Below are 19125 nucleotides of genomic sequence, written 5' to 3' on the forward strand. Positions count from 1 at the left end.
AAATAAATAAAAAGTATGGCCAGGGGTATCAATATTTAACAATAGGGATATTTTAAGATACTTTTAAAAATATAAGAATTAAATGGACAGTAATATTAAAATATATAGACTAAACGAGCTTTTACCGATGAAGTAATAACAACCTACCTTGTTTATATCACCAAAAATAAACGATATACACACTAAGATTTTTGAATTAATATAAATGCACAGAGTTAATGGTTACTACAAAATTTGAATTAAATTGCTTTTGTATGGTATGTCTGTTTATCTGTCAAGGTTCCTTAAGCAAACCGTATAACTCTTTTATTGAGTTACCAAAATAAAAGCCAAAGAGGGGAAAAGAGAGAGAGAGAGAGAGAGTTGTGAGACGTGTCCATTGATTTATGTCCGAAAGTGTTAAAATATGCGATTGGGTGATTTACTTAATCTTTACTTGTCTCTTAATTAATTATGTTTTATCTTCAAGACTCCCCTCTGCATTAATAAGTACAGTTCATATCGTTCAATAAAGTAATCAAAACCAACGGTTACGATAAGAGTTTGTGCGGTTTTAAATTGCTTGTTTATCCACAACATTAGTCGTGTTTCTGATCAAAAGTCATCAGTCAGAGTCAATGATTCGTGGGGTGGTGATCTGAGGTTTTAGATCTTCCCCAATTTCTTTTCACGTGCTCAACATTGTCACCTTCTGTCAGAAATCTGTTATAAAATTGGAGCTCATAATTAATATCAAAGCGTCTCTTTGTTATGAAAGTCCAGTAATCAGGCTTCAAAAAAATTATTAAAAATCAGCAGCTATTTAAAAAGTTATTATCATTCGGAGAGAAAAAAGGCAGTGCATTGGCTTGTTTAGTAATAAATAATAAATAATAATGCACACAATAAATAATAATAATGATGGTTCATTTTATTAAATTCAATGTTTGTAGTAAAAAATAGTGTGTGTCAAAACGAAAGCTAAAGAGCAACCAAAAACCAAAGCCAACAGCAACAACCCGACCACCACCAATCCATCGACCGTTTGAGAAAGAGGAGTGAAAACGACGCGTCGTCGAACATTTTCTCTCTTCTTGAAGCAAACTCATCGTCCCTTGTTCACTTCGGATCTCTGCTTCTTAGCTTTATATTACGCAAGCCTAGCCTAGGTTTATTAAATTCTATCAGAACTTTTATTTATATAAGCATGTCATAGAGATCACTCTCCCATACGCCTCTGCTTCCTTCTTCTTCTTCTGCTCTGGTACTTCATTTCATTTCTTTTTTATTTTATTTTAGCTTATCGATCTAAATTTCGAAATTTAGAGTTTAATTTTCGTTTTCTTGTTTTATATTTCGTCGTTATTTTCTACATGCATTGTTTTTATTGTTTTTTGTTTTTCAGTTTTCCGGATCCTATCACAATGGTGGTTTTCCGGCCAATCACGCCTGGACAGGTGCGGTGCCGTTTCAGTTCCTCAGCATTATTCGATTCCTGCTAATTATAATTAGTTTCTTCCTAATCTTATTGTTTCTTGTGTTGTGTTTGATTAACTTTTGTTTTTCTTTTTTCATTTCAGTAAAATGTGGTTGTTAGCTTTAGATCTTTTAGATGCAACAACTTCTGATAATTCTGCAGATTTTGCTTCATTTTTAAATTGATAATGCTTGGTGATTAGCGGAATCTGTGAGTGAGAGCAATTTGAGCACACTAGCAAAATGAGACTGTACACATTACAAATAAAAAAGAAAAGGAGAGAGAAAAATGCTAATGTCTAGTTTTAATAGAAGTTCTGAAGCTGATGGCAATCAGTTTCTGCTGCTGTTTCTGCATATTTTGTTTCATTTGGATTGTTATTGGTGTCTTCATTTTTGGTGTTCTGAATAAACTTTGCCTGACGTATGTAATGGAGTCTTTTGCTGCACATCTCAGGTGTCTTTTCTACTCGGAATTATCCCAGTATTCGTTGCATGGATATATTCAGAGTTTTTAGAATACAAGAAAGTTTCTTCTCATACGAAAGTGTAAGTTCCTTACCAAATGGATTGAAGTAGTTTGTTAACCTTGGTTTTGTCAGGTAATCCACTTTTATGTGTCTACATGGTGAATTGATGTTGCAAAATAGGTTTCTTTTTGGATGAAAAATATTGTTGTCACAGGTGTAGACTAAGGGAAAATTTTCCTCTCGTTTTTTTTTTTTTTTTGAAAATCGAAAATAATACTTTGAGATCTTGTGATATGTGTGCCTGGACGAAAATCTAAGTCACTGATACAATGAGTTGACTGGTATGTTTGGAGAATAAAGGGAAGGTAGAATCTAGACTATCAAGTGGTCAACATAAACATTTTCTAGTACTGAATGAATTCCCTGGTTGCAGCCATTCAGACACCAATCTAGTTGAATTGGAAAAGGAGACCATCAAGGAAGATGACCGTGCTGTTTTATTAGAAGGAGGCCTTTCAAGATCAGCTTCTGCGAGGCTTCTCAGTTCATCCATCAAAACAAACCTGATTAGGTCACTTCCTGTGATATGCAAAATGGTCATGGACCTTCATGTGATTCTTGTATTAAAAAGTCTTTCTTACCTTCACCTATTCTTCTTCTAGGTTTATGACTATGGATGATGCTTTCTTGCTAGAAAATCGTGCAACTCTGAGAGCAATGTAAGACATATTATTTTGTTGAGGGGAATAGGTTGCTGGTTACTCCTTTTGCTATACGTATATAAACTTCATGTATATCATGTAGGGCTGAGTTCGGGGCAATTTTGTTTTATTTCTACATATGTGACCGTACAAATTTACTTGGTGATTCTACTAAGGTACTTTTGTCCTGTTATTTATTTAATTTGTTTCTTTCATGATTTTGTTTCTGATTGATTCGCACTCAAATGCTATACTCAAGTAAATTTTGCAAGTGGTTCCTTGACTTTGAAACATTTCCTCTGTCACTCTAGAGTTTTTTGTCTTACTTCTTTTCAACTATCTATGTCATGTGCATATCAACATATTGCTGAAATCCAGCCATCTTATTTTTTTCTATGAGGGAGAAAGGGAGGAAGTTGGGGAATCTAAATTGGCATTGCTAGTTTTGTTCCTCGGTTTAAGCTAATGCCCTTATGAAGTTGTTTGAAGCTGCAAATCTTTTAACCTTTTAATTGTTCTTGATGGATATCCTATGAGCTGTTAGTGTATACCCTGTAATTTTTTATATTTTGTCTTTTGATGGTATAGGTTGCTTAAGTTTTATGCAGCCGTAGCTTTTACCTGAAATGCAGTACAAGAGCAAATTATAAATATGGTGCTTCTTTAGAATAACTTGATGGTTGTTGGAATCATAGTTCACATTTGCCTGATAATGACAATGAGCTAGATGTCTATATTGTAAATTTTATATATTTGTTTCTCCTCCTTAATGTGCCTTTTCTTCAACAGAACTACAATCGCGATCTTTTCCTCTTTCTCTACCTTCTTCTTGTCATAGTTTCAGCTATGACTTCTTTGAAGAAACATAATGACAAGTCTCCATTCTCTGGAAAGACCATACAATACCTTAATCGACATCAGACTGAGGAGTGGAAAGGATGGATGCAGGCAAGTATTTCTTGACAGAACTTTTAACTAATAAAGAAATATTCCTTTAGCATAATCTTGAGTGAAAAGAATAAAAATATTTTTTAGACCAAGGCTTAGCTCCACTGATTAGTGGGCAGCCTTCCCAGGACTTAGGTTTGGGTTCGAGTCTCGTGTAGTTTGTATGTGTTTAATTAATAATTTTTTTTTGAATAAAAATAATTGTATGCTTTGCAGCCGCTTTTTGTTCTGCATTTACTTTGAATTATGGAAATTGGATTTTAATTTGCATTCTGTTATTCTTCTTGATATATTTATCTTGCATTTATGTTTTCATCTGTGTACAACAAGCATTATCTCTTGATGCTCTTCATCTTATTCAAGCTGAAGACAATATTTTCTTTTTTTTTTCAGTAACTGCACTGTAATTTTGAGAAAATCATATCAAGAAATTGCCAAACCACGAGATGGAATTAATTATGATATGTATGATGGTTATATGTTGAAAGAATAGAGTACATTACCATATCTTAGTTGGTTTTCGAAAAAGGGCTTGTTCTTACAGCTTTGCTTCATTTATCAACTAAATGATATATTCAACGTGCATGAGGACTTTAAATTGTTTTACTGGTGATTTTGTATTGTGGCAGGTCCTATTTTTAATGTACCATTACTTTGCTGCAACTGAGATATACAATGCAATACGTATCTTTATTGCTGCATATGTTTGGATGACTGGGTTTGGAAACTTTTCCTACTATTACATCAGAAAGGATTTTAGCCTTCCACGCTTTGCTCAGGTGATTATATTTATTCTAGGCTATTGCTACATTTCACTGTAATAATCATGACTTTTTTTTTTTTTTTTGGTCTCACATGCTTTTACATCCTTATAATTTGATGCAGATGATGTGGCGGCTGAATTTCTTTGTGGCATTTTGCTGTATTGTTCTCAACAATGACTATATGCTGTACTATATCTGCCCAATGCACACGCTTTTCACCATAATGGTTTATGGAGCTGTCGGCATTTTTAACAAATACAATGAGATAGGATCGGTGATGATTGTGAAGATTCTTGCATGTTTCCTTGTGGTCATCTTGATTTGGGAAATTCCTGGAGTTTTTGACATCTTTTGGAGTCCTTTAACATTCATATTAGGTTGGTATCCTTGCAGATATCCCTAAACACTTATCTAGCAGAATCAGAGAGAACTCAATTTATACTCTGCAGTTTCGGTTTTATGCCCAATTTTGATTGTGTTTTATGGCCTTTGTCACTTTTCTGCATACCTTCTATATGAAGTTTTAACGAATTTTCTTGTTGATAGTTTTACCTTTTTCCCAAAAGAACTTAAACTGATTGTGCTTAATTCAAGTTGAATACATTGAATAAGTTCAAGTTGACTTGGATTTCTTGGAAGGTGCTCAACATTATAGTTTTTCCATTGGCAGGATATACTGATCCTGCAAAACCAGATCTCCCTAGACTGCATGAGTGGCATTTTAGATCTGGGCTTGATCGCTATATATGGATCATCGGAATGATATATGCCTATTATCATCCCACTGTAACTTCTTAATCTTTGGTGATCTTGGATTTTTGGTGTATTTATTTATTTATTTATTCATTTTTTAGTGTCTGGCAACAAACTACTAAATTTTTAAAATGTTTTAACATGTCAGGCTGAGAAATGGATGGAGAAATTGGAGGAATCTGAACCCAAGAGAAAACTTTCAATAAAAGCAGGCATCGTGACAGTTGCTTTATTTGTGAGTTGCATGCCTTTGTGGTCACAGTCGAATTGTTGTCTGCTTAAATATGATTGATTATCTTTTATCACCTTTCTAATTTCAGGATTTTTCTTATATGGTTTATTTTTAATTTAGGTTGGTTATTTGTGGTATGAATGCATCTACAAACTGGACAAAGTTACATACAACAAGTACCATCCATATACATCATGGATTCCTATCACGTATGTACTTTTTATTTTTTATTTTTTCTCTTTGGTGAAGCACTTATCAGGTAGTTTATACATGATGGCTTGTAGATATTCCTAAGGATTTTGGTTAAGTTTTAACTCAGCTTTGTTGTGATTCCAGTGTGTACATCTGTTTGCGAAATTTTACTCAGCAGCTTCGGAGTGTCTCTTTGACTCTCTTTGCGTATGTTCTTTAACCATTTTAACTAAATTATCTGACTTTGGTTAAGCTTAAATTATTTTATTTTGCATCCTTACCTGTTTTGTCTAACCATATTTTTGTGCTGTGGAATGGCTAAACCTTGTAATGCTAGGTGGCTTGGCAAGATAACTTTGGAAACATACATTTCACAGTTCCATATCTGGTTGAGGTTTGTGGACTAACTGTTTTGTCCTCGTATTTCTTGCCCTTACTGTGCTTGTTTTGAATTGACTGGTATGATATATATATATATAAATTTCCACCAGCTTTTTCAGTTTGTTACCTTGATATCACTCTCTCAGCTGAGGTGGAACACTGCATATTTGTTTTCGAAGTAATTAAAATAAAAGATCATATTTGATGTTTCATTTCTTGGGTCTAATATTCAAGTAAGCTAGCAAGTGTTAGGCCTAATTTCTTTCTAGTACATCATTTTTTGTTGGGGGGGGGGGGGGAGCCTAAATAAACATGAAATATAACATCATTTGAGCTTACTCTTGAAGTCTCCCAGAAATCAAAGACTTCACTGTCAACTAGAATAAATGCACTGTAACTTATTCTACATATGTGCAGATCAAACACCTCGAATGGACAACCTAAATGGCTTCTTTCATTAATCCCAGAATATCCAATGCTCAACTTCATGCTTACAACTGCCATTTATGTCTTGGTAAGTAAATATTTCGTGAATTTTAAAATTACGTGAGCAGAGAGTTTTAACTAATCTTGTTTTCTTTGCATGATCCTGATATCTTGACTTGCTTCTACAGATATCTCATCGACTTTTTGAATTAACCAGTACACTCAAGTCGGTTTTCGTACCTACAAAAGACAACCGGCGGCTGCTATGTAATTTTCTTGCTGCAGTTGCCATTTCCTTATGCTTGTATTGCGTCTCACTCATTCTTCTTCAGATCCCTCATTCACCGGTAAGCTTTTCAAAAGCGCCTAAGCAGGGAGAGAATTTTTGGAACAGTTATCATATGGCTTTGTTTGCTCTAAAATTATAACGAGTTATGTCATGTCCTGTGCTGAGTTTTGCTGTATTATTTGGAGCTGTAAGAGTACCTTACAATTCTCTTTTAACCTGCATGTATAACTTGTGTTGCAAATTATTGTTACAGGCCTGACAAATTGAGGCGGAAATGAAAGTTGTGTAGCAGTTTTCTCTTGGACATACAAAATCAATTGTAGGTGGAGTGAAATAAGGGGACGTCGATATTGTTGTTTGCAGGTAATGAAGCAATTGTTTCTGCAATTTTGAGGAAAGATCCCCTCCATTGCGATGGCAAAGACAAATTATGTTGCAAATGGTAGGGGCAGGCAACGAGGGAGAGTAGAAATTTCATTTTTTCTGTAATATTTGTGAATTGCTATATATATCAATTTTTTTTTTTCATTTTTTTGGGTCAATCATCAAAGAAAATGTAGGTTCATGAGGCATAGATTTTGTTGTTGGCATCAAAAGAAAACGAGACCCAATACGAAAGAAATTGTTTATTGTGAACTCGTCCTGTTACACGCCTTGAGCAACAGAAACCTATATATGTCAATACAAATTTCTTATCAATAATAGCCTTACAAATTTCTTGTTACCCGAACCTGTAAAATGAAGTAATGCCCGCAGTTTGTTCTTCAGATAAAAAAAGAAGTTAAAAAAAAAAAAAAGTCAGACTGAGGTGAGGTGGTTAGGGCATAGCAATGCAGAGGGTGAACCTGCAATCCAATTATAAGGGATCGCTCGGCATTTAAGTAAGGGGATGGAGGATTTCAATTAGTCTACATATGCATATATTGTAGATTTGTGATTTTAGTATCGATGTGAATTTTGGATGTAGGAAGCGGGAACTAAATTAAATCTTCTGATAGTCCAAAAATGAGCAATTCTTTTCCTCAACGCATAAAAAACTCATCTACCCAAAACAAAACAAAACAATATTCTTGGAATGCGTGTTTGGATATCCCTCAATACGTATCTATTCCGAAGAGGAAAGAGAAAATAAACTTTGTGGTCACTTCACTCGTTGGTTGAGTTTTGTAAGATGTAAATGTAAAACAAAAGGGGTGGTTCATGGTTGGATGTAATTTGCAACCAAGGTAGCAGAATGGAATCAATTCCATATGAAGACAGAATGAAAAAACAAAAAGGCCTTGTGGGAGGGGGCCTCTCAAAATCAACTAAAGACGCCAGGATTAAATTCTTCATCGCTAACGAATAAAATTCTCCACTCTCTTTCTACTCTCAGCTTTGATCGTTTCTGTAACCGCTAGCTTCACCTTTGCCATGAGAGAAGCTCAACAAGCGCAGCTCATGCTATGTAACGTGACACCCTTTTTTCTTCTCCTTTTATCTGTGTCATGTAGATTTATGGGAACATATATAATTTCAAACAAATGGCTTTTGAACGCAATTTTAACCAATTTTTTTTCCAAAATTTTATTTTCATGCTTTATTCAGTATTTTCTTGTAACAAAGTTGACAATTTAGTTTTATCACAGTCTAGAGCTATTTTGGATTACTTTGCACATGCACGTGAACATGATCTTTTCAAGGAATTTATGTTACACATTTAGGATTAATTTTCTCTCTGTTGGGGATGCGAAATATTTTTTTAATTTTTTTATTTGAATGTTTTGAATCTAATTGACATTATTAAGAAGAGTGGGTTTAGGATTGAGAATTCAGTTGCTACGACTTTTTAGCTACTGTTAGCTAGTTACCGTAAAATGGAATCATTGATTGTTATTTAATTCTTGATATCAGACCAAGAAGCAAAAGATGAAAGCTCGATTGCTGGAAATGTCATCGGCAATTCAACATCCCCTTCCCAACAGAATTGGAAGTGGTGGATCCGAATTTGCTTTTATATTCTGTTTCTCCTTGGTGGGCAGTCAGTGGCCACTCTTCTCGGAAGACTATACTATGCCGAAGGAGGAAAGAGCAAATGGATGGCGGGACTCGTTCAACCTGCAGGCTTCCCAATTCTGCTTCCCTTGTATCTCATCTCGGCACCCGAAAATATTCCAACCTCGTACAATAGTAACCTCCATGAAAGACCCCCATCATTTTTAACTATTATATCAGTCTACGTTTCACTTGGCATACTTCAAGCGGCAATCAGCTTGATGTATTCATTTGGGTACTTGTATCTCCCAGTCTCCACTTATTCTCTCATTTGCGCCACCCAATTGGCATTCAATGCTTTATTCTCCTTCTTCCTCAACTCACTAAAGTTCGATCCTTATATCATCAATTCCTTAGTCCTTCTCACCATCTCCTCAATCCTTCTCGCCTTTAATAATGATGAGTCCACCGAATCAAGTGATGCTTCCAAAGGCAAATATGCAATCGGGTTCATTTGCACCGTCGGCGGATCAGCTGGGTATGGATTAATACTTTCCTTAACGCAGCTTTTCTTCGAAAGGGTTTTCAAAAAGGAAACATTTACGGTGGTTTTGGACATGATAATTTATCCATCCTTGGTCTCAACTTGTATTATTCTAGTGGGGCTTTTTGCAAGTGGAGAATGGGAAGGCTTAAGTGGAGAAATGGAGGAGTTTAAATTGGGAAAAGTATCCTATCTAATGACATTGATTTGGACAGCTATTGGCTGGCAGGTTTTCTCAATTGGTGCAACAGGGTTGATTTTTGATGTGTCTTCACTCTTCTCTAATGTGATAAGTACCTTAGGGCTGCCTTTTGTTCCAGTTCTGGCTGTGATCATTTTCCATGAAAAAATGAGCGGATTGAAAGTGATTGCCATGGTGTTGGCTATTTGGGGCTTTCTTTCTTATTTCTATCATCATTATTTGGATGACTTTAAGTCCAAGACTAAGGATGGAACTGCCATTGAAGCTCCAGAAGCTTCAACAACTCCAAGAATGCATGAACCAGAACAAGATCTTCTATAAATCATCTAGAAATTAAATGTACGTAATTAACATCTGCCAGACAGGATTTGGGCTTTTGTTGAGTAAGCAACACATTCGTGATGGAGCTAAATAAGAGGAGTTCTATCTGTTCTTGCATTATAATTTCTAGTTCATGAAATAAATCAGATGTCGATGTGTATATGCAAAATCAATTAATTTCACTGAATTTGTTGCCTCATTGGTCTAATCAAAGTTGCAATTTCAGTTTCCATTTATTCTATTATTATTTATTTAACCAAATGCTAGATCCAGCATTAATTGACGAAGCATTACCGATATTCCAGACCCGAAGAATTGACGACCAAAGATACATGGATCGCTCTGTGGTTTAGTGTATAATCCACACCTACATAGACTTCGAGATTTAGGATTCGAGTCTTAGTAAGTAAGATAAACCTTTTAAGCCATTGGAGGATGGGGCGAACCAAGAGTTTGGGCACTACAATGACAATATCAGAGTCTTAGAATATACAAGTCGCGAAATACGATTTAATGATACCATTAAACTCAGGACCCTTTTCCCCACTTAAAGTGGGCTTAATTAAACCCTCTAGATATGGGCTTTAGGCTCAGGCTGCCAGAGGCATAAGGCAAGCAGGTGAACATGTGGAGTGGTCATGAGTGCCGGCCGTATAATGACAATGTCATTTCTTTTGTAATTAAATGTCACGACATATCATTGGACGGTGAAATTCTTTTGAAACCCAACCCAAAAATTTCCTTTAAAGATGGAGAAACAAACTCATTCTTAAATTAGGAGATTCCTATAATTCTATGGGAGGCTGGAATCTTTCATTTTGTAGATAAGATAAGAAGTATCAACCATAAGATTAATAAATAACTGCTCTATTTATGGTCATATCTAACTCATAATTTATTAACTAATGATATACGTCTCACCAATGAACTCTACTTTAAAAAAAAAAAAATTAATGTAAACAAATAGAAATTTTTATTCCTACAATTATATGGGGAGACTTGAATCATTCATATAATAAATTAGACAAGAAATGTCAACCAGAAGTGACTATGTTATTTATAATTTTATCTAACTGAAAACTTATTGAGCAATGATACACCTCTCTTTAGTCAACCCCACCTAAAAAAAAAATGATATAAACAAAATTTGACTAGATAGATTCAAGTGAGGTTCGTTGGTGGGATGAGTATCATTTTGCTAACTCATATATTTGCGTACCGCAACTCTTACTTGACATATCAGTCCCATTTCAGCCACTCATTCAAATAAGTTCTGAATTAGTTGTAAAAGTATCCACTTGGTAATTTGTTAGGTTTTTTTTTTTTGAGTTCATTAATTTGTTAGTTGGTTGCATTAATACTGACAAATACGTGTATATAATATTCTTAATTTATTACTGGATCGAGTGACCCGAATCTAGGTAAGACAACTTGAGCAGCGTGCTACAAAATAAATATCGATGGAGACAAGAGACAAGGTGATCGCCAAAGTTGAACCCCGCAGAGGCGGTTGACAATAATACAGATACACGTGGATTCTATTCCAGATTAAGATCAGTCTGAACTGAAGAAAATATTTGTGGCGTGGCTGGTTTATGTATTGGCAATTTTCCATAAGAGCCATGTGTTTCATTTGCTGAAATCAAATAAAAATAGATCCAACTTTTCTGTAGACGCAACTGGATATGAATATATCAGAGAGCGTTGTATGTTACAGTTCTTCCATTCTTTGAATAGAAACTCTCTCTTGTCCTCTTCTTGGCTTAAAAACTTATTCAGATCAGCCTTCCATTGACTTACATATCACTTACCACATATGGGAGAAATTCAAGAAGTACAACTCCAAATCAGGGCCAAAGGTAAGTCAAGTTTCTGTATGTTTTCGAGGGTTAATTATTGCTTGAAGTCTCTTTAATTAAGTAGTTATTTTCGTTCAGTTGTCATCTCCAGCTTTTCCTTTTTCTATCTCCTGTTGCTAAGAACTTTTGTGTTTTCTTGACAGTTGAAGAAGAAAAGGAAGCAAAGTTAGCAGTGAATAACCGCAATAATCTGACCCTCACCGATCAACCAACAACTGATAATCGATCAAGAAACTATTGGAGGTGGATCCGGCTAGGCATCTACGCATTATTTGTTATCTGTGGTCAGGCAGCAGCTACTCTCTTGGGAAGGCAGTACTATGACAAAGGTGGGAACAGCAATTGGCTAGCAACACTTGTGCAACTTGCAGGCTTCCCAATTCTCCTTCCTTACTACTGCTGCATTAATATTTCTACACCATTTGTCCAACTCCAGAGGAAGATAAAGATAAAGCCACCAAATTCTTTCTTTATCTTAGCTTCAGTCTATGTCGGCCTTGGCATAATCACAGCAGCAGACTGCTTTCTTTACTCAATTGGGCTCCGCTATCTTCCAGTTTCAACGTATTCAATCATCTGTGCATCCCAATTGGCCTTTAATTCTTTCTTCTCATTCTTCTTCAACAAACAGACGTTCACTCCATACATAATCAATTCACTGGTCCTTCTCACCATCTCCTCCGCCCTCCTCGTTTTCCAAAACGATTCTGAAAATAAAAAAGGAGTACTGTCTAAACAGAAATATGCAATCGGATTCATATGCACTGTTGGCGCATCAGCTGGGTATGGATTTCAGCTTTCCCTCACGCAACTAGCCTTCACCAAGGTTATAAAGAGGGAAACGTTTAGAGCTGTCTTGGATATGATAATCTATACGGCTTTTGTAGCGAGCTGTGCGATTCTGGTGGGACTTTTTGTTAGCAGAGAATGGATGGGTTTAAACAGAGAAATGGAAGCGTATCAACTTGGGAAAGTATCTTATGTCATGAATTTAGTCTGGACAGCTATATGTTGGCAGATATTTTCTATTGGATCAGTAGGATTGATTTCTGAGACGTCTTCTCTGTTCTCCAATGCCATAAGTGTTGTGGGTTTGCCTGTTGTTCCAGTCCTAGCAGTCGTCTTTTTCCGCGACAAAATGCATGGCTTGAAAGTGATTGCCATGGTGCTGGCTATATGGGGCTTCTTCTCGTTTTTATACCAGAACTATCTTGACGACTACTGCAAGTCCAAGAGTAATAATGGAGAAGCCAAACAACCTCTCCAAGCTCCTTCTACTGGAAGTTAATTAATTAATTAATTAGTAGATGAATGTGAAAAGTGTGTTATATCATTGCTCTGATAAACAAACAAGAGAAGTGGAATTTTTAGCTTTAATTACGGTGTTGAAAGAACCTGGATATCAAGTCAAGCAGACCGCCCTTTAATTTGGTGTTGAAAATTAAAATACGTAGTATGAATTTATTATATCCACCGCGTCTATTGTTTGGAAATACAGAATCATTTTTTGTTGTTGTATGAGAAATCTTGTGAAAATGGATTGCATATGTCAACCATGAAAAATTGATTGCAAGAATATTTGTTCAACCTGCTGGCTAGGCTTGCAATTCTCTTTCCCCTTTTTTTCTGACTGAAATCGGCACCCGGAAATCCAAACTCAAACAATCTCCATTACGAAAGGCCACCCTCCGTTGTCATATTTGTATCATCCTCTATATGTTCCACTCGGCATGCATTCTTCCTTCCAGCAGCTAGCTGTTAATTAGCAAATTGAATTATTCATTCGGTTAATTATATCTTCCCTCTTGTGTTGTCTTTGCTTGTGAAATTGGGAAATCAAAGTAAAAAATGAGAATAATTGATGGTGTTTATTTGTTGTCTTTCATAATTTCACTCTTATGATTGTTGTTGTTATTAATAATTATCATTAGAATAATAATAATAATAATGCTAAAATTATTATTATTATGTTAGAAGTATTTATTTAAATGATAATAATCACAATTATTAAAATAAATAATAATAATTAACTAAGGATATTTTAGTGATTTAAAATAATCTATTTCAATTCTTAAATAAACACATCAATAAAAATAGAGTTCATTTCAATTTTAATTCCTATAATTCAAGTAAATAACTTATTTTAATTTCCAGTTTACACTCTCATTTCAATCCATTCTAATTCCTTCTTATTTTAGCTCAAGCTCAATCCTATTAGCAATGGATAAGTACAACCTTATTCTCTCATTTGTCTTCTTCTTATCTAATGGATGGGCCACTTAATTTTGCACAAAATTATACAACTTTTCAACCTTTACATCTCTATACAGTGGAGATTAAATGGGGATGATGACATGGATTATCAATAATTAACAATAAATCTATCAATTTCTCTCTCCAGCATTAGTTGAGTTTTGCAATCTTGTCTTCCGTTTCCAATCTTTCACTTTCCCATCTTATACCTTATTCTCTTCCATGACAGAATTCCCTTCTCCTAAGATTTTTCTGAGTCATAGAACCATATTGTCTAGGATGCATTTCATTTTATTTGAGTAGTTATAGCCCCTATTTGGTATTAATGTTATAGTTGTTTTGAAAAAAAAAAAAATTGTAAGTATAAAATAAACATTAATAGTATATAATAAATATAATTTTTAAATAATAATTTTAATAAAATTAGTAAATATATAATAATTTTTTTATTATATAAGTGTAAAATCAAGTTAATTTAGCTTCCAAAGTACAGTAATTAGTGTTTACTAAACATTTTAGTACTGTAGTTTTAAAGATATAGATGTCCAACTTCAATTTAAAACGGACGCATAGCGAAGTTTTTCATTTTTAACTATCATTAAGTAGTATTCATATTCAAACATGAGATTATAGCAAGAAAAATTTAAAGAAGATTAAAAAATGGGAATAAAATTAATAAATACTATTAATGTGTTATGAATTGTTTCGTCTGTGAATTTTAAAGAAAGGAATTAAGATGGACACGTTTTGCGCTTGGTAGTGCTTTCGGTAATTTCCAAAAAACATTGTAAAATAACTTCACACGTTCCGTAAACTCATTGATGTGATTCAGTTAAACTACCAACATTATGCATGGAAAAACGTCAAAAATCCTCTTGCTATATGTGTTTAAGTATATGGAGGAACAAGAGATTGTACTTAAATTTATGTAGCAATAATATATAGTAGCTCTAGATGATCAATTCATTGTTAAAAGAATCACTAATTCTATCACATGTATCTATATTGAAAAAATCGCACGACGAATTATATTGCAAACCGATATCCGCGTTCCACATTGCATCTTATTCTATTCTATCCATCCATCCGATTTAATAAAAAAATTACCACATGTGACACAATACAGTCATTATTGATTTCAACTAACTGAGGTCGACACCTACGCGTCTGTACAAAAACATAAATGAAAAAAACACTCCATCATGATTTCATCAGAACATGGACGTTACATTGATTTTTTACGAATCGAAATCCACAATTTGCTTGATAAAGACATGCAAATGTGCTGTTTTAACATATTCATCCTTGTTGAGATTAGATTATTCATTCAACAACACTCCATTAGTGCTGTCCAGTATTAACGTTAAATCTAATACTTTCGGCAAATAGATGGTAATACTATATAATTAGGGGGCAGAGACTATACGAAATAAAAGTTGATCTAGGCCGTCCTACATGTAAGAACACATGTGGATATTATTTAATTTATATTTAGATTTAGGTATGAATGAAAATATATGGCAATGGATATGATGGAGTTGCTCCACAGTAGAGCACTGATGATGATTGTCAGATCATAACATTAAGTAAGGGTGGACAAATAACCCATCCCGACCCGATCAGATCCGAAAAATTTGGGTTCGGATTAGATTCAGATGAAGGCTCTAACTCGATCTCAGATCGGGTCAATCTGAAAAAATCAAACCCGATCTAATCCGAAAATATGAAAAAATCAAAGCAAAAACAAGCGTAAATTTTCGATTCGATCCGAATTTGTTTGGATCTGATTGGATCGAATTGGATCACATGTTTGAGTTATATTTTTTCCAATATGATTAACCCATAATCGGATCGGGTTGTTCTGAACCCAAATTTGCTCACCCCTGACACTAAGTTCAGATTTTATTTTTATGTTTATGATCGTATAATTATCAACAGTACTCTATCGTGGAGCAGCTCCAATATAGCCAGGCCCAAAATATATAATTGATTTGATGAAGTTAAATAAAGGTCGTTCCACGAAGTTTTTTTTTTTGCAAACCGGATATAATATTGTCAGAGCCACATATGGTTCACAACTCACAAAGCCCATTAATTCTTGAATAAATTTTTTCTCTGTTTCTTGTCTCCCCTTTTGGCTTAATATCTTCTTTCTGAGAGACTAACCATACGGGAGAATTTGAAGAACTGCAACTCCAAGTCATTGGTTAGTCATGAGTTTTTGTTATTGTTTGCTTTAATTTATTCTTCATAACAAAATTCTTGATCATTGTCGATTTTTATGCATTCATATATATCCACGTACTTATTTGCCTAGCAGTACCACTGGCATTAGCCGAAAAATAGCACCTTCAAAAACAGAGCAGGACCGGATAACTTGCGGATTAATAAGTTGAAAGGTTACATACTTGCAAATGATTTAGATATCAAATTTTCTAATTTAAGTAATAGATTATTCTGTTAGGCTAAAAGCCTAGAGGTTGTGAGGTCATGAGTTCGAACCCCCATAACGTATTGTGAGAGTAAATTTGAGTGAAAACAATCTTTTCTTTTTTGAAATGTGAGTAGAATAGACGTCCCTCGAATATTAGAGAAGGTAAAAAATCTAGGCGTCCTCGATGTAAACTAGTTCCAATAATAGTCTGATTTGTAAATATCAGTTGTAATCTCATGTAATACAAGTTGTATTCTTAAGCAATAGTCTCATGTAATAATAAAAAAAAAGTAATAGATTATTCTATAATCTATAGTACTTATATTTTTATCTGCATTCTTGCCGGTTGAAAGAGATGAAGGAGAACAAACTTAATAGAACAATGCAGTCCGACCAATCAATATCAACCAGCAGTACTAAATGGATCAAGAAACTATATTGGGTGCGGATCCGAATAGCCATTCACGCATTCTTTGTTCTGTCAGGCCACGCAGCGGCTGCTCTATTGGGAAGGAGGAAATAGCGAATGGCTAGCAACAGTAATGCAACTTGCAGGCTTCCCAATTCTCTTGCCTTTCTACTACTGCATGAAGTTTCACAAAGAAGCAAAAATCCCAATGCAGAATCGGAAATTGTATTTGACCAACTAAAGACCAAAACAATAAAGCCACCAAACCTTATCTTAGCCTAGGCATAATCAGAGCAGCAGATTGCTTTCTCTATTCAATTGGGCTCATCTGTCTTCCAGTTTCAACATTTTCCATCGTCTGTGCATCTCAATCGACCTCCAATTCTTTCTTCACATTCTTCTTCAATAAGCAGATGTTTACTCCATACATAATCAACTCACTAGTCCCTCTCGCCATCTCGACCACCCTCCTCGTTTTCCAAAGCGGCTCTGAAAATACAACTAAAAATATGCAATTGGATTCGTATGCAATGTACCGTTGGCGCATCAGCCGGGTATGGATGTTATAAAGAGGGAAACGTTTACAGCTGCCTTGGATATGGTAATATGTTCGTTTTTCGTCTGTGGTGGGACTTTTTGGTAGCAGAGAGAGATGGAAGAGTGTCAACATGGGAAAGTATCTTCTTATGTCATGAATTTGGTTTGGTCAGCAATATGTTGGCAGCTGTTTAAATAATGGCTCAACAGGATTGATTTTTGAGGCGGCTTCACTTTTCTCCAATGCCATATACGTGCGCACTGAGCTTGCCTGTTGTTACAGTCCTAGCAGTAGCAGTGGTCTTTTTCCATGAGCTTGAAAGTGATTTCAATGGTATTAGCTATATGGATCTCTGTTCCGTTTCTGTACCAGCTGTTTCGTTTCTGTACCAGCATAAGCCTGAACAAGTTTCCCAAGCTTTAATGTATATATGGATGAGAAAAATTTAATAAACAAGAAAGGAATTGGCTTTTCTATAGCCATTATATATATATATATAATCAAAACCAAGATCAGTGTCAATGACTTTTCTCCGTGACACGTGTGTAATGACTAACCAAAACAAACTCTTCACGAGAAAAACTTGCACACGTCGCGCGGTTCGGCTCACTTCGAATTTTTGTTAAAAAATAAATAAAAATGATTGAGACACCATCATTTGCTTTTGTAATTTTGTCAAACAACAGTCGCCGGACTGTCAACTACCGTCGGCACAAAATAAAAGCTGACCAAGCAAGTCCGTAAAGCTAACCATGAAGGACCAGGATCCGGTGCTCAGCTGAGCTTGTGCTGAGCACCGGATCCGTTTCCAACCATGAAGCCCAGAGAGAGTTAGTCAGTGGTCATGATGACCAAAAATTTTGGGTAATCCTAAAGTATTATTTTTTTTTTCTATTCATTATTTATTATGTATAATTTTAATTAATCATAATAATTTGTATACATGCATGATAAATAATGAATAATTAAGAAGTAATATTTAAAGAGTACTAAAAACTTTTCATTCACCATAATAGCACATTTAAGAAATCGTGGAGTTATAATTTGACAAAAAAGAAATCATGAGGTTATAACTTTATTTATTTTCACGTCTGAGCATTATATAAAAAAAAGGGGTTATAAATTAATAATAGAAAATGACTTAATTCTGTGTTTTAAAATTCTCTTTGGAGTAATTTAATTAAGAAGGGAGCGTAAGAATGAAATAATAGAATTAACTGTCATTTTCGATGATAATTTTTTATGATATATTTTCTATGATAATTGGATACAACTAGAGGCGCATAAAATAACAATGCTCAATATTAACAGTAGGAAAAATTAAAATAAAAATATTCTTCCTATAATTATGATAAATGGAAACAACTAGATGCACACAAAATAAATGGACGACTTTAAAATAAAAACAATAAATTAAAATTAAAGTAAAATAAGAAAATCATACACACACATTCATGGTGGTCGGTCCACTCACCATTAATGTGAGAGACTGAGAGTTACGTCTACTTAATATATACAGTAAAATGCCAAGGTCAATCCGCAAGTGCTTTAGTGTCAGGGTCATAATTAGGCTTCGTGCATCTAACAGTGATAATGACGGTACAAAAGAAATATAAGTCATTATAGAAAGGGTTGGCAAAATCCCAAGCTGGGTCGAGTATCGCAATGACGGGACCTAACCCGAATCTATAAATGTCCGAGTTAAGTTGTGTCAGGCTTTAATTTAGGTATTCGAATTTTATATATTTTTAATAAAATTTAACATTAAAATATGAATTTTAAGTATTTAAAATTTTATATATATATGTAATAAATAAATCAAATAAATATAAATATTTAAAATAATATATATTTTATAATATTTTTTAATAAAATTTGAGTTTCGAGTTTATCAAGTGATGCTTAAAACCGGCCCAGCTTCATACCTGACCCAAAACGCTTGAGTGCTGTTCGGGTTCGGACCGAACGGATATTTTTGCC

General features: G+C 34.5%; 3 protein-coding genes across 3 annotated transcripts; all 3 read left to right on the forward strand.

Moving 5' to 3' along the window:
• Window positions 1–692: 692 nt before the first annotated feature.
• Window positions 693–7335, forward strand: LOC102627793 (protein REDUCED WALL ACETYLATION 3). The gene is made up of 17 exons (XM_006467455.4): window positions 693–1243; window positions 1385–1436; window positions 1913–2004; window positions 2359–2496; window positions 2588–2644; window positions 2730–2802; window positions 3416–3574; window positions 4204–4353; window positions 4460–4715; window positions 5009–5124; window positions 5240–5326; window positions 5444–5532; window positions 5660–5722; window positions 5853–5909; window positions 6314–6410; window positions 6511–6669; window positions 6865–7335. Exons 2-17 carry the CDS (start codon window positions 1404–1406, stop codon window positions 6868–6870), a joined length of 1632 nt encoding a protein of 543 aa, XP_006467518.1. The 5' UTR covers window positions 693–1243; window positions 1385–1403; the 3' UTR covers window positions 6871–7335.
• Window positions 7336–7812: 477 nt separating this feature from the next.
• Window positions 7813–9882, forward strand: LOC102627495 (purine permease 21). The gene is made up of 2 exons (XM_006467454.4): window positions 7813–8058; window positions 8505–9882. Exons 1-2 carry the CDS (start codon window positions 8025–8027, stop codon window positions 9650–9652), a joined length of 1182 nt encoding a protein of 393 aa, XP_006467517.1. The 5' UTR covers window positions 7813–8024; the 3' UTR covers window positions 9653–9882.
• Window positions 9883–11180: 1298 nt separating this feature from the next.
• Window positions 11181–12978, forward strand: LOC102627212 (probable purine permease 10). The gene is made up of 2 exons (XM_006467453.4): window positions 11181–11511; window positions 11655–12978. Exons 1-2 carry the CDS (start codon window positions 11469–11471, stop codon window positions 12797–12799), a joined length of 1188 nt encoding a protein of 395 aa, XP_006467516.1. The 5' UTR covers window positions 11181–11468; the 3' UTR covers window positions 12800–12978.
• The last annotated feature ends 6147 nt before the right edge of the window (window positions 12979–19125 follow it).

Source organism: Citrus sinensis, chromosome 2 (genome assembly GCF_022201045.2).
Source record: "Citrus sinensis cultivar Valencia sweet orange chromosome 2, DVS_A1.0, whole genome shotgun sequence".
In the NCBI taxonomy this organism is placed as follows: domain Eukaryota; kingdom Viridiplantae; phylum Streptophyta; class Magnoliopsida; order Sapindales; family Rutaceae; genus Citrus; species Citrus sinensis.